The sequence below is a fragment of the Gadus macrocephalus genome, chromosome 1, assembly GCF_031168955.1.
Source record: "Gadus macrocephalus chromosome 1, ASM3116895v1".
In the NCBI taxonomy this organism is placed as follows: Eukaryota; Metazoa; Chordata; class Actinopteri; order Gadiformes; family Gadidae; genus Gadus; species Gadus macrocephalus.
This window is the reverse complement of record NC_082382.1, coordinates 17,963,003-17,977,551: the sequence shown is the minus strand read 5'-3', so window position 1 is coordinate 17,977,551 and position 14,549 is coordinate 17,963,003. Positions and strand designations below refer to the sequence as shown.

Sequence of the window (14,549 nt, the reverse complement as noted above, 5' to 3'; positions counted from 1 at the left end):
GTCGGGTGGTCTTACGCTCTTCAGGTGCATGGTAGGCTGCCAGAGCGTTGAGCATGTCGCAGATGACTTCCCTGATGGTCTCTGGGATGGTGGGCAGCGGGGATAGCTTGAGGGGGGTGGTCTTCACCAGCTGCACGGCATTGGGCCCTTTGATGCGCAGGTTCTCAAACTCGTCATCAGACACTGAGAAAGAATACAGAATCATTAACCTCTTCCCTCACAAGGCCTCTATCTCAGGTATTTGCCTAAATGAACACAAAGTGAATAGAGTATCTCCATAACTACAAGGGCTATACGTTATAATAGGTACCTAAAGAAAGATAGCACCTGTGAGATTGTTGTCAAAGGGACAATTAATGCGTGCCTGAGATATATTTCCTAGTTCATAGCATATCCAATAATAGCACTATAGGGCCAGACTGAACATCTGACGCAAATGTGATAATACAAAAAGGTGAATATATCGAGAACCCATTGATATATTTTGACATTAGTCTCCCCTATTGAAATGGGAAATTTAATTTCAGGACTAACCACCACAATTGCACCAGCGGACCACCAGTCGGCGATAAAGACCCAGTGCTCTGACTGAAGGCAATTTTTAGTTTTTTATGTGAAAACCACAACTTGGCTACTACAGAGGATTGTCAAAACCGTGTCAGGTTTCCAAAATCGTGCCTGGATACAGGACAAGCCATTTACGATGTTTTTAGCCGATTCCGTGTCAAATCAAAAGAGACACCAAATCCTAAACCCAAGGCCTCCAGATCAGGCACCCATGTGAATACGATGCGGTCGGCTGGATTACCGGTGCCTGCGCCTCGCGGTGCGGGCAGGGCGATGCGGATGCAGCTGTTGGCCGTCTCTGCGAAGCACTCAGGGTTGCGGCACGAGGCGGGGCCAAGCACACGCAGGATGTAGTTGATCTCCCTGGAGCCCAGGCTGCCAGACACCACCCCTGAGGTGGTGCTGCCCGCTCCGCTGGTGACGGCAGACCGCACCACCTGCACAAGGTTTAAAACCACAGTCAGACCTATTCACCCGTGGTGTCATTTTGAGAAAGGGGAACCCCGTGTCGGATGAAACGCCCACCTTCTCCATGGTGTGTCTCAGTGTGGCCGGGTCCTCGATGATGTGCCTGAACAGCAGGGTGACGAGGGGGGTGAAGCCGTTGAACCCGGAGACCTGGGTGAGCCCCAGGATCATGCGGGTGCTCTTCAGCTCGGCGAACATCATGGCGTAGTGGTGCGTGCGCGTCAGGCGCAGACAAAGGCGCAGCGTTGCGTGGAGGGTGTCGGGGTCCACCGGCACGCTGATCATGCTGACGCAGGCGCGGATCAGCACCGTGGTCATGTCCTCGGACAGGCCCTCCACGGCGATGTCCGTGCCCTGGGCGGGGTCCGGGTCCGGCGGCGGGGCCGAGGGTCCCGTCGACGTCGCGTCCTTCGGCGGACTGGTGTCCTCTTTGGGGGCGGCCATCTCCACTGCTGCGCCCGGTTCTGCTGTGAGGGCTGTGGTACCAACTATGTTAAACAGGCGAGTACATCCAGGGGTTAAAGAGCTATAATCATCACAACCAACCGCTTCCCATTCCCTAACCAAGGCCCCCAGTTACCTTCAGTCTGGGTTTCCTCCGGCTTGGTCTTCTCTCCCTCCTCTCTCTCAGAGTCCGCCACGCCCCCGGTCTTGGAGGGTTTGGGCAACCGAGGAACTCTCTGGACGGTGAGCATCACTGGCCTCCTGTTGCCCGTCTCTTCGTTCACCTGGCAGTGGTGAGAAAATACAAGCCGTTCCATCAGAGTGGGATCAGCAGCCGACGACTACTGGCTCTGCTTTAGGATGAAACAGTGGTGGTGGTTGCCACGGTGACGCTACATACCTGCACCATGGTGTTGAACTGGACGGTGTAGCGTCGCCGTCCGGCGGTGAAGCGCACACTGCTCTCCCCGGCCCTCCAGGCTGAGTCGATGGTGCTGTTGTTGGACGCGCTGTAGCTACACCAGCGGCCAGAGCGGTCGTCAAACCACCGCCAGTTGTTGCCGTTAGGCTGCAGGTACTGGTGCAAAAAAATAAATAAAAGGTGCCACGAATAAGAAGATAGTTCATATATTATTTAGAGGCACATAGAATGCACGAAAGAGGCAGTGGTGAATCGTCGCCTTCTCCGAGCTGGTGGATGCTAACCTTGTTCATCTGTGCTCTGCGCTTTGAAGAAACGGCCATCTTCTCATAGAAATCAATAAGCAAAAGAACTGGGGTAATCCATCTGTAAAGAAATAGGGTATGGATTACTTTCCATAATGTACACACTGTGTGCTTTGGCATTTACGCCACAGTGATTGATATCCCTGAGGCAGTCGTTTTTCTCGTCCCTAGAATGATTAAGGACTCACTTTGGGGTCTGGATGTCCTTCTGCTCCTTGGCAGCCTGCAAACAGGGTTGCACCACCTCAAGCAGCTTAATCAGCAAGTCAAGAATTCCACTTCGCTCCACCACTCTGGTGCACAACAGCTTTAGCTCCTGTCAGGGAAAAGGGCAGAGCACACGCTCAAGTCAGTTAAACTCCAGCACTGGGGAATAAATCTAGTTTGGAAGAGACCACGTCCATAATGGAAAAACAATTTGTTCAACTTTATAATAATAAATAATAATCTCAGATAAGTTGTGAAGATAACTCACCTCAAAGAGAAGTGTGAGCAGCAGGATGCGCGTGGCCAGCTTGGAGGCCTGCGGCAGCGTGGCCATCTGCCTGGTCCACTCGGCCACCGTCTTGGTGTCACTGGTCGTCAGGGGCTCCGCTGCTTTGATCAGCACACGGGCCGCGTCCCACACCTGCACACGGGGAAACAAACCCACCCACACAGGATGAGATCGACGTGCAGAGCAGAAGGAACAAATGAATCACCAAAATGCGAGCGACGAGATTTGAGGCGCATCAGCCCACGGACCTGGTGGACCACCTGGCCCAGGATGAGGTCTCGGTACTCGGGGCCGCTCCTCTTGATGGCCGTCATCAGCAGGTCGCAGAGGCGGTAGACCGTGTCGGGCAGCTCGTCCAGCAGGTGGAAGCAGCCGGGCAGCATGGAGTCCGTGAAGGCGTGCAGCTCCTGGGGGTCCAGGGGCTCCGCCTCCATGAAGCGCTCCAGACAGCGGGCCTCCTCCTCCTCCGCCCGCTCCCGGGCCCGCCGGTCGTCCTCCTCGCGCCGCCTCGCCGCCTCCTGGGAAGGGGAGGGAGGATCCGAGTCAGGGATAATGGCTGCAGCAGCCGCAGCCGAAAGTGACCCGTCATTTATTCATGAGGTTTTCTTTAGCAGCGGGTGGTTTGAACAGAGGCGAGGGCGGCGGGGGGTAAGAGTGTGCGGTCGAGTGCGTCAGTGTCTTTACATAATGCGAGTAGCGAGGATGGCGCACCTCGGGAGAGTCAGAGCGCTGCTCCATGCTAACCTCTTGTCCTAGTGACATGGCAATGGCCCTCATCATCTGGTCCTCTTCAGACATAGTCAGGTCCTAGGGAACCAGAGAAGAGCAACACTCACTACGTCTGGCCTGTGTTTATATTATTTGTATGGGGAGGAAGGGAGACAATGGATACCTGTGTGTATGCATCTGTGTGTGGGAGTGCACGTGCGCACCATGTCGGAGAGGAAAGCTTACCCGAACAGCGCCGCTGAGAAGGGGGGGCGGGTGAGTGAGCAGGTACTCTGTGGCCTGCTCCATAGTGGTGGTGTTCAGCAGGGCCTCCATGGCATGTTCTCTGGAGAAGCCCATGTCCATCAGCTGGAGAAACACAAAGAACCAGGGGCAATGAAAACAAGATAAGGGGAGGGAGGACGCGATGATGATCAGAGTAGAGGCATAGGAGGTCGGCAAAAAAGTCAAAACCCTAATTACCATTATGAAAATTGGGTGAATGTCTTGTACGCATGAATGTGCTTTGACGTTTTAATAACTGGAGTGGTCGTCTTCAACAAAGAAATGAATCATACCGTACCCGCCTCAGCACTTATCTTATTCATCTGATTAAAATTCTCCACCCTTCTTGAGAAAAATGAATCCTGAAGGTTCACCTTGACAACTATTAATCTCCATTCCTTTCTCTACCTCCCGCCCACTCCCTCCGCCGCCCTCTACACCTGGCCTGTCAATCACTCCTCTGCCTGATGGCTCCTAAACCTGCTGAACCCACTATGGGAGATGTGCCTCGTTCATCCTCCGCCTCTCATGTTCAAAACCAACACGAGCCCTATTCTTATTTCTAGATCTCCTGCGGAGAGCTTTCTACAAAAGGTACTTTTGTTATTCAAAGCGGGGCTGACAACATATTATACTCGAAGGTTTCACATTGGGAAAGACTGTTCCTGACTTCAGCCAAAAATGAAGTACAGGTTCAGATTTTTTTTTTAATTTTCCATAGCTTTACAATAAAGTTATTCAAGGTGTGAAAGGTAATATTCAAACGAAAACCATGAAAGCCTTCCTAACATCCCTTTAATTGCCCGCCCAGTGGTAATTGGGGACTCATCCACCCTACCTGCGTGAGCTGCGCCTGGTTGACCTGGGGCTCCCGACGAGGGGTGGAGTTGGTCGAGTTGGTGGCGTCCTCCGCTGAGCCGGCGGCGGCTGGTGCAGCCGGGGCCGACCCAGGGGCAGCGGTGCCCTCTCCTGCGGTCGGAGCAGCTCCGGGGGCCCCGGTAGGTGCCGGGGGCCCCGCGGGAGCCCCCTCCTCTTCTGGCCGTGCCGTGCCCTCCCGCTCCTTGCCCAGGCGCTCCTGGATCACCGGCTCTCCCCTCAGAATGTGGCAGAGGATGGCCAGCATGGACTCGGCCATGCGGCCTCCGTACACCTTGAGGGGCTTCCGGTTCCACAGGCTGCGGATGCAGCTGAACGCAGCCTAGGGAGAGATGACAAGTGTTTATAGCAGACATCTGGCCAGGGACACTCATCTGAAACCAGGCGCCTTTTCAATTATCCACGGATAACAATTTTAAACCTCCTGATTTTACTGACAGTCATTTCCATGGTTACCAACCTTCTGCGTGACGATGAGGAACCGCAGGGCGCTGAACTGGGGCGTGGTGGGCGTGACCCCGGGGACCTTGGCGGGCAGAGAGTGAGGAGAGTCCAGCACGGTGCTGGGGTTCACCATCTTCTCCACCAGCATCAGCCAGGCGTCCAGGAACTCCCCAGTGCCGTCGGGCAGATCAGTATGCTCCAGCCCTTCAGAGACGGGCACCTTACCGCCCATCGACAGAGCCCAGTTAAAGGTCCTACAGAGGAGAGGAACAGAGACATGAAGACAGATAATTATCTTGTTCTCGGGCCATGCTGTGATTCCACAAGTAGACCAAAAGAGGTTTGTCCTCACTTGAATAAATCATTGTGCAAAGGGTTTAAAAAAGTGAAACGCAGAACTTACTCAAACAGAGCATCGTGACCGCCTGAGCAGAAGAACTTCTGCAGCATTAGGTGGTATGGGTACTTTCTCTCATCAAACAGCATGGGAGACGTGAAGCCCACGGAGCAGATGAAAAAGGTCAGCCTGCAAGGAATGGAGTTCCTCATTCAATAACATGTATGAAACAATAATACATCCACGTATCAGCACCTGGATTGCATCAGTCAAGAGAAGAAGACTTGCCTGAATCGGGGGGTGGGGGTGTAGGGTGGCGGCTGCCAGCTCAGGCCCTTGGTGAGCAGCTTGGTGAGGGAGGAGGCGGTGGCACGGGCCGCTGGCGTCGGGGCCGTGCCCGTGCTGGTGGCGTGATGGGAACGACGCTGGCGCACAGGGGAGCCAACACACAGCTTGACGAGCAGCCCAAACAGCTCAGCCAGAGCCCTGCCCAGACGCGATGAGGCTGGAGGGAGGGGATCGGAGATTAGCTGGTAATAAAAGGTACTCATGGGAGTATTAAGCTTAATCCAGCTGTAGCAATGCTCAGAGAGAAAATACTGAGGATAGGCAGAAATACACCAACATCTCTAATGTAACTAAAAGCAAGGGATGGTTCTTACCCGAGAGCAGCGGTTTGATCTGCTTGATCCGGGTGGCCATCGCTGGCGTCAGTTTGGACTTGGCCTTGGGGTCGGTGGCGGTGGGCTCATCCGTCTCCATGGGAGCCAGCGTGTCCCCGTCTAGACCCATGCCCTCCAGCAGACCGCCGGCTGACGAGTCCACAGCCACTGCCTCAGACTCAGCTGGGGGGGAGGACAATGGAAAAAGTCGGGTTGACTCAAATCCAACCAACAAACTGAACCGATGAAGATTGCATTTAAAAAGTCTCCTTACCAGTCCTCCTGGAGCCAGACGCCGGGGTCGCTGTGGCGCTGCCAGAAGGCTTCTCCTCCTTGGGCACAAGTTTCTGCATGTCTGCCTGCCCAAACTCACAGCCAGGTGGTAGACTGCAGCACAGCAGGGGGAAGGTTAAAGATCAGCATCCGAATCACAGACAGGAGGAAGGTTAAAGATCAGCAAGACGACAAGCAGGGGAGAAAGGAGGACGTGTAAGGGGCCTCACCTGTTGGGGGTACAGAGGGACAACAGGACGGTGCTTTCCCAGACCAGAGAGCAGTACAGCTGGCTCAGCTTGTTGAGGACACTCAGGCCAAGCTGGGAGCCCCACTGGTTCACAGAGATGGCTCTGATTTCACTCTGATCCAACACAACAAGAAAACATCCTCAAATCCCAGAACAGCAACAATGACTTGGCCAACCAAAACAACATTATTGATTATATGAAAACATATATTAAATGCTACTCAGACTATTATCATTTAAAACCATATTGTCGTCCCATCAAGATTTACTGATCGCGAGTTTATGCAGCGTCATTGCATATCCTAAAAGGAAAGTCCCCCAAGCAAAGTCATCCGTGCTTTACCTGTCCCACTCTGCAGGTGTGGACAAACATGAGGATGTAGGCGTGCGCTGCGGTGAGCGCGTGCAGGAGCGGCGTGGCGCGGGCCGACAGGGTGGCGTCGGCGACGTGGCCGGCGTTGGCCAGCTCTCGGAGTAGCACAGAGCCGCCGGGGACCTCGATAGGCCGGTGCAGGGGCTCCAGGGCCGTGAGGATGCTGTCCAGCTGGCAGAGCCCCTCCTGGAGCACTTTAGGCTCATGAGAGAGTGTCTGGGACAAGGGAGGGGAGGGGAGGGAAGAGAGGCTCGCTTTAATCCCAATCCACTAAATGGATACTGCCGCAGTGCATCGGTGGGGGGGAGTGAACGTTATTTATTCTTTGCTTACCAGGATGGACTTGCAGACACCGGCCACGGCTTGGCATGCAGCAGAGGTGGGGAAGTCTATGGGCAGGTTGGGCAGGCCCAGGATGGAGACCAGGGGCAAGAGGCCCTTCTGGTTGACAAACTCCTGACAGTGGTCGTCGGTGGTGTTGTTGCTCAGTATGGATTCCACAAACTTCATCTGGAAAGCGCACACATTGAATTTTTATAAAAAAGGGTTTCCGTGTGAACCGTTAGAAGAGCCCTAAAAAATAAAAAAAATAAAAAGTATACACCTACCACATTCAGGATGTAATCCATGAGAGGAATAGGTATTCTCTCCTCTGTGCCAACCACCCTACAAACAAAAACATAACATTGTCAAAATGACAGGTTCAACTCGAAAAATATGAAGTGAAATGTAATCTAAAAACTGAATAAAAAACTCAAGAACTCTTGCAAGGAGTTGTTGGTTCTACTCGGTGAAGTGAACTCAGCGTCATACAGTTCAAGTGGAACTGACTGCCTGTTGCTCTCTGGCTCCCCCTGCTGCTGGCTGAAGGTGTGGAGGGCCTCCTCCTCCTCCTCGTCTTCACTGGAGGCCTCCTCTGCAGCATGGCTGGACCGGGCAGGGGGCACGGCCACTGTGCCGTCCGCCTTCTGGATGGACGGCTTCTGGCAGATGTACTCTGGCGCCCGGCCAAGGTTACAGATCTCCTCCAACAACTGTCATATAACAAATTCACCATCGGTCAGACTCGTGTCTATGCGCTGTGCTGTATTATTCTCATTAGGAAGGAGAGAGAAAAACTTGAAATGAATGGAAACCAAACCTTAATGATGGCAGTAGTGGCGTCCGTCTTGAGAGTGGGCTGGTGCCTCATGAGCTCATCCACAGCACTGCCGAGGTTTGAGGCAGTGTCCCCTGTAGCAGCAGACATGCGTACACGGTCACAGTTATATATCCAGTGTTAACGATTAAAGAGGATTCTAACAGGAGTCAAACAGCCAATGACTCACCCAGTGGGTCGGAGCTCCGTCGCCGCCTCATGGCGGGTAGGTAGTCCGGGGAGAGCAGCACCTTAAAGAGGCGCTCAAACGGCTGGCACTGAACGAAGGAGTGCAGGCCTCTCGCGTTCAAGCACAGGGCACTGAACACATTGGGGAGGGAGCCCAGCACCTCCCGAGTGGCGGGAACCTGCAGAGAGAGACACTATGAGAGAGAGAATAGGCAGGAGAGAGAGAAAAAAAAGGAGGAAGACAGGGTGAGAGAGAGAGTGGCGAGGGGGGGGTTAACTGCGAGGGGGGGGAAGGAGAAGCAGGAGGGGGGGGGGGGGTCAGGGGCCGAGAGGTGCACGGAGCATCAATAGGAGGAAAATGTACAGGCGAAACAGCGCAAATGTTGATACTGGGCTAAGGGGGCATGAGGAGCCAGAATGAGGGGAGTGACGGGAGCTGAGTGAATCTGGACAGCGAGACGCCTGCGAAAGGCAAGACATCTGGCTGTGCTGGATCAAGCTCCAAGGAAAATAAAAAGGCATGAAAAAATTTGTTTAGTAGGGGGCATGAAAGAGAGAGAGAGAGAGCCGTCAGAGAAGCCCGAAGGAGAGAGAGACAGGAAGGAACAGCAGAGGGCTGGGGGACTCACGTCCTTGATGAGCAGCGCATGCAGCATGACGTCTGTGAGGCCGTTATCCTGCAGGGAGGAGAGCAGGGAGGGCTCCTGGAACACAAACACCGTCACCACCTCCGTCGCTGCAGACCGGACAGGACAACACAGGGGGAGGAGAAGAGACATGAGAAATCCATAGGACCAACCTGCGAAAGCAATCCTCCAAGCTTACAACTGTTGATGTTGGTTTGTTTATCATCATATTCGACAACTACACATACCATGCCACAACACACAAACAAAAGCCATTTCATCTCTTCTTGTGAATGACTTAGTACTAACCCAGTAAAAAGAGTGATGGGCCATAATACTCTGCGTTACTGATGATGTGCTTGAGTGAGGTAGGCAATGATCCATCCATTACTAGAGGAAAAAGGCAATCACAAGCACATAGGTTAGCATATATACACTTGGAGCCATCAGTCCCATACAACCACACAATAAGCTAGATATATGCCATCAACCAGCATTGTTATAAAAGCACATCTTACCATGGCGGATACCATCAGAAAATGCAGGGTCTTGAATGGCTTTCTTTAAGAAGTTTAACATAGACTTCAACAGAGCTGCTCTCTGTGGGATACACTGCATACCTATGGGAGACGACAAGGATGTCATTAGGCACCCCAGATAAACATTTGAATGCTGAGACAGTATGATTGCATTCGATCCTACCTGCACGCGGTGCATTGGCTGTGCCACTCTGCACTCGGTGGTCCACTTCTGGTCTAGAGCTAGAAGATGTGGATGGGCCGGGGCTGCTCTCCATAGAGACTTCTGACACTAATCAAAGCAAGTTAAAAAAATAATCAAAAGCTGCATCTTTGAAAGCCATTGCCGATTTAAGAATCACCATAGGCTATCGACAACTTGATTGAGTACTTAAAATCATAAGACATGAGACCTGCGGCCTTTAAAAGGGAAAGCTTATGTACAATGTGGTTGGAAACCTAGAAAGAACATTTATAGAACATATTGAGCACTAACATAATTGGTTCACAACCACTATCATAAGAAACGTTACATTTATATACATTTGCCCATTAAAGCAAATGAATAAAACGGTGATCGCATCTGCTGAACACACATTAAAAAGGTCGGTACATCTACAAAAAATAAAATTAACTTACTGTCCATGTCTGTGTCCATGTCCTCAGACTCAGTAGCTGTGCTTGGCCTCTGGATCTTTGGCTTGATGACAAAAGGGCACTCTTTCCTCGACAGGTCCACCTCGTGCTGGCATTGAGACAGACGGACAGGGGACAGAGTGAACGCAGCTCTTTGGCTATGCGCCGTAGGTTAAGAAGTGCTTCATGTCGCTGAGCATTGCAGAGCGCCGCCACCCACCTCCAGTCTGGAGATGAAGATGGTAAGGCCAGTGTGGGACTGGAAGGCAGCCATGTCCAGGTTGGTGATGAGGTCCACGACTCGCACTGCCCGGGTCACAAAGGTGATCTGGTCCTGCTCATCTCCAAGGAACTTGATCACCTTCAGGGAAAGAATGGTAGAAAATATTTAGATTAAATGTAGAATTGATTTTTTCCTAACTTTGAAGGAAGACAATTCCTCTTCCGATTTTAAAACTTCTGCTTTATAATGGTTGCATTCACATTAGATCAGATCCATGCAGTTTGTAAAGTGAATTATGGGGGAGATGGTACCTTGAGTAGTGCTTCCATCATACCACAGGAGACGAGTGCCTCGCCTCCGGCATCGTAGCTTGCCAGGTGGTAGAGGAAGGAGAAGAGTGCAGTGGCAAACTGATGTGGGTAGGGCTCCATCAGAGGGTCTGTGGAATCAAGCATTTTTTTCAATGTCTTATATTCACCCTATTATGATAATTTATGCCATTTTGTGCTGGAATTAAGAGAAATACGGTGGAAAAAAATATTTTCGTGACACCACAACGAAGCCAAATCGTTGGCTAGAGGTTAGGCTAATGTCACAGTGGGTGTGGCTAAGTGCAGCTACGTCTGGTTAGTGCTTGATGTTCATGTGACCAAGCGAGGGTTAAGCTTCCAGGATACTTGTAGTATATATGCCCCTGTGTGTGGCCGCTTTCATAATCTACATTGCTCTTTAAGATGCTCATACAGAATGACTTAACAAGCAATAAACCGATAAACAGACAAATTGATGACACACACACACACACACACACACACACACACACACAAAATGTCCCCTCATCGTATTAGAGACAAAACAGTGGGTTTACTTGCACTTTGAATAACCATTCGATTTAAATATGAGCACGCTTCGTTTACAGGTGCACTGCATGCAACATGTATATGGAAATTCAGTTGCAGCGGTACTAGCAACTCTTACCAATCATTGCTTGTATACAGTTGCGCACCAACACAGGCAGGAAGCCATGGTAAGACGCCGTCCCGGTGCAGTCGATGATGTTGGAAAGCTTAGGGGTCCTCTCCAGGTGGACAATTGAAGTTAAAGTGCGCAAAGATGCTGCTTTTATATCCTAGAAAAAAAAATGAAAGCACATTTAAAACAGTTTTTTTTCTATCCAACTAGTCTTGACACAATCTACTGTGACACATTATAAATTATGCATTTGCATGGATTGTCTCCATTCGCATGCACAAACATGCTTTGACGACAGGGATGACACGGTCCTTACCACAAGCTGTTTGTCTGTAATCTGCAGCACATCTACCAGTTCCTCTATCAAGCCATTGTACAGTATACTGTTGGCGGACTCCTGGAGCGCATTGGAGTACACTGCATGGGAGGGAACACAGCATAATGTCAGCATTTGCTAGTCAGAACCTCTTGCTAACCATGGGGTTGGGATGGGACTACGTGCTCACCAAGTATAGAAATGGCATGCAGGCGGGCCTGTACAGCCTGTAGCCTCTTCTTGTGATTAGAGAAGCCGTGAGCCAATCGAATGTGTGTGAAGAGAAGGGTCTGCTTGTCTTTTGGGATGTTGTACATTACTGTCAGTGACTCCATGATCTCAGACGGACTCTCTGAAATCTAAAATACACAGGAGGAAAATCAAACAACTGACAGGTAAAACAAACAAAATAAAGACTTCCATGAATCATGGACTTCCTTGCAGCATATTATGAACTATAATGCAAAGAAGAGTAATGCCTGACTTTACCTTGTCAAGCTGCTCAATGTGAATATAGTGTAGTGTGTTACTGCTTGTCTGCTGACGAAAAAAGGGTACATTTTAATATATACTACAAATAAAGATAGTGTAGGTTTTATTTTGTGAATCTGTAATGCTTACTTTTCTCTCTACTTTGACCTCAGGGCCTGGTTCAGCATAGAACTCAAAGTGCAGTGTTGTGGCACTGGGTGGGTATTTCTGGTGCCCCAAAAAGAATCATTAATCTCAATGTTGCACTATTAATTACAAAGAAAACAAGTCACTGGAATAATTGGAATGACTCCACAAAGAGATTATGTAAATTGGCACTTACCGACATGGGCAGATCCCTGCAGCATTCGGCCAAACCAAACCCATTCTCCTTTCCACCCCAACTCTACAGAAGAACAAGGAGATTGACACAATCAGATTCTATGTTCCAAAATACATCTGTCATTACACCTACATAAACTAGATGGATATTGACATTGTATTGTTAAACCTCTGCCAGATGTTGCAGGCGGGCCAAAAGAGGAGTTCTCTTGTCAGACCCCAATCTTGTGATGTAGTTGGAGCGTTTGCTGAACACGTACAGCAGGTTGAGTACAGACAAGACTACTTGCATGTCACATGACGCCAATAAGGTGGTTAAGTGCTGTGAAGCAAAAAGGAAGGAGGAAAATTCATTATAATTATTCATATGGTTTTATCCCCTATGGTGAAAAGCAGCTGTGCAGGGTGAAAGCTTACCTCTATGGAGCTGTAGAGGTGTCTGGAGAAGCTGTACTCAATGAGCAAGGCGGTGAAATTGAGCACAGCCAGCAGCAGGGCCTTGAGGTGCCCGTTGTCTGGCCGGTCGCACACCAGCAGCCATGACATGCTCTCCACAGTCTGGCCTGCATCGCACAGAATTCCATCGAAACGGTCCAGTAGGTCCACCCAGTGGTACAGCTCACACTGGAGAAAATGCCAGTGTTAGTTTCAATACCGTACCAAATGGCAAAAGTTCCTCTGAGATTGCTAGGTCCACATGAACATTGACAGAATGGTATTGCATATAATAAGCACTTTGCTTCAATAAAAACATAAGCTCTGCTCCCAACATATTGTTTACCTTTCCAATATTCCAGGTCTTAATGTGCTGAAGCTCCACAAGCAATTGCTCATCACTGCATGCCTTGAGCTTCTCTATAAGGGTCCTGCAGTCTGCAGGCTGCAAAGTATGGAGAAGGCAAGAGGTTATTTCAATACAAAGCCCAGTAAACAGCCAGTAAGTCTAATTAATTACAATGTCACCAGTATACACACTCACAGCTTCTGTAGGGGTTTTCTTTAACTTGCTTCTGTCGACCTTCATTGTCGCTACTTTCTATTTGTGGCTCCTGTCAACACACCACATAAAAAACATTAGGATGTCATATTTGGATGTTGTATGTATGAGGCCATAGAGGGCAAACCAGAAGCTACCTTAATTGAAACATTGTAAGATAAACATTATGTAGAACCGCAAGTATTATACTTACAATAAGTAGTTTGGCAGTACCCACTTAACAGCATGTTTTTTGCACTTTACCTGCAAAGTGAAAGATTGAAACCACATCAAATTAAACTGAAAATGTAAGGAGCCTCTAAAGATTCTGCCAAAATGAAACAGAAAGGCACAAGATGGACAGTACAAATATTTTGATTACAGCTAAACATAGCATGCAATTAGTAGTGAAAAAAAAGATAGATAAGATGAAGTTAGAAGATAGAGAAAATAGTCAATAACGACTGGTTTAAAAAGACCTGGACATTTCAACAAAACACACACGACAAAATACAATGGACAAGTAATCACAGTTGGACATTTGCAATTGAAAACGTTTGCGTTAGTCAAGCATTGAGAGTATTTTGATTGGCTTCGCATAAAGACGTGCCGCCGGTGGCTTGATGGCTAACAAATGATTCTACGTGATTAATTCACATCATTATATAGATATAGATATATACACACAAAGCAACGTTTTTGCAATCCATCGTGTCCCCTCGAAACAACCAATAGTTAAGCCAACAAGTGCAATTGGTTAACAGTCCGCAATGCCAGTAACATGAAAGAGAGGTTTAGCATTAGTTATAGCTTGCAAGCTACGTTTAGCACAGAGGCTGCCAGCAATACCCGCTATTTTAAAGTCAGTGGAAACACAAATTTAACTACTTGCCACAACATCAATTGGTCCACTTTTTAACAACTAGGCACATACCAGACATAAAGCAAATTACTTCAATTGATAATTAGATGGCTGGCGTTGTAGTCGCTGCCTGCGACTGGCATTTGGCATGCTACGCTGCTAGTGTCAAACTATGGCATAAATATACTAAGGAAACAGACCTTGAGTTGGTGAAATGCTCAGACAATACCTAGCGTATGTCGATACATGCCTATATGTCACTAGCGCTAACACAATGCATGGAAACCGAAATACGTTCGGCTTTAGCTAAATAGCTAGAGCACCCCTTATTTGACTGTTCCCGATCCCAGTCCTGACATCACTGTTGACTA

At 49.5% G+C, this 14,549-nt stretch overlaps 1 protein-coding gene across 23 annotated transcripts in view; it reads right to left on the bottom strand.

Moving 5' to 3' along the window:
* The window catches only part of huwe1 (HECT, UBA and WWE domain containing E3 ubiquitin protein ligase 1), a 34,863-nt gene that overhangs the window by 16,396 nt on the left and 3,918 nt on the right, over positions 1 to 14,549 (bottom strand). For 10 of the 23 annotated variants that reach the window (XM_060056630.1, XM_060056528.1, XM_060056703.1 and 7 more), the window contains 42 exons: positions 13,531 to 13,580; positions 13,320 to 13,389; positions 13,122 to 13,220; positions 12,758 to 12,964; positions 12,510 to 12,662; positions 12,342 to 12,404; positions 12,149 to 12,226; positions 12,017 to 12,067; positions 11,718 to 11,886; positions 11,528 to 11,628; positions 11,218 to 11,368; positions 10,551 to 10,678; positions 10,237 to 10,377; positions 10,020 to 10,125; positions 9,565 to 9,672; positions 9,381 to 9,482; positions 9,172 to 9,252; positions 8,866 to 8,972; positions 8,238 to 8,430; positions 8,051 to 8,142; positions 7,723 to 7,943; positions 7,518 to 7,575; positions 7,243 to 7,419; positions 6,880 to 7,125; positions 6,517 to 6,650; positions 6,288 to 6,400; positions 6,014 to 6,196; positions 5,640 to 5,856; positions 5,418 to 5,540; positions 5,031 to 5,268; positions 4,533 to 4,892; positions 3,656 to 3,778; positions 3,413 to 3,508; positions 2,950 to 3,219; positions 2,681 to 2,833; positions 2,394 to 2,521; positions 2,185 to 2,266; positions 1,880 to 2,056; positions 1,616 to 1,763; positions 1,093 to 1,523; positions 809 to 1,004; positions 16 to 183 (listed from right to left, as the gene is read on the bottom strand). In XM_060056630.1, the coding sequence (XP_059912613.1) occupies positions 16 to 183; positions 809 to 1,004; positions 1,093 to 1,523; positions 1,616 to 1,763; positions 1,880 to 2,056; positions 2,185 to 2,266; positions 2,394 to 2,521; positions 2,681 to 2,833; positions 2,950 to 3,219; positions 3,413 to 3,508; positions 3,656 to 3,778; positions 4,533 to 4,892; positions 5,031 to 5,268; positions 5,418 to 5,540; positions 5,640 to 5,856; positions 6,014 to 6,196; positions 6,288 to 6,400; positions 6,517 to 6,650; positions 6,880 to 7,125; positions 7,243 to 7,419; positions 7,518 to 7,575; positions 7,723 to 7,943; positions 8,051 to 8,142; positions 8,238 to 8,430; positions 8,866 to 8,972; positions 9,172 to 9,252; positions 9,381 to 9,482; positions 9,565 to 9,672; positions 10,020 to 10,125; positions 10,237 to 10,377; positions 10,551 to 10,678; positions 11,218 to 11,368; positions 11,528 to 11,628; positions 11,718 to 11,886; positions 12,017 to 12,067; positions 12,149 to 12,226; positions 12,342 to 12,404; positions 12,510 to 12,662; positions 12,758 to 12,964; positions 13,122 to 13,220; positions 13,320 to 13,364 (6,217 nt within the window). In that variant the 5' untranslated portion in view covers positions 13,365 to 13,389; positions 13,531 to 13,580. Of the gene's footprint in view, positions 1 to 15; positions 184 to 808; positions 1,005 to 1,092; positions 1,524 to 1,615; positions 1,764 to 1,879; positions 2,057 to 2,184; positions 2,267 to 2,393; positions 2,522 to 2,680; positions 2,834 to 2,949; positions 3,220 to 3,412; positions 3,509 to 3,655; positions 3,779 to 4,532; positions 4,893 to 5,030; positions 5,269 to 5,417; positions 5,541 to 5,639; positions 5,857 to 6,013; positions 6,197 to 6,287; positions 6,401 to 6,516; positions 6,651 to 6,879; positions 7,126 to 7,242; positions 7,420 to 7,517; positions 7,576 to 7,722; positions 7,944 to 8,050; positions 8,143 to 8,237; positions 8,431 to 8,865; positions 8,973 to 9,171; positions 9,253 to 9,380; positions 9,483 to 9,564; positions 9,673 to 10,019; positions 10,126 to 10,236; positions 10,378 to 10,550; positions 10,679 to 11,217; positions 11,369 to 11,527; positions 11,629 to 11,717; positions 11,887 to 12,016; positions 12,068 to 12,148; positions 12,227 to 12,341; positions 12,405 to 12,509; positions 12,663 to 12,757; positions 12,965 to 13,121; positions 13,221 to 13,319; positions 13,390 to 13,530; positions 13,581 to 14,208; positions 14,239 to 14,549 lie in introns of all 23 variants that reach the window. The other 13 variants (XM_060056552.1, XM_060056571.1, XM_060056597.1 and 10 more) reach the window with 10 other exon arrangements.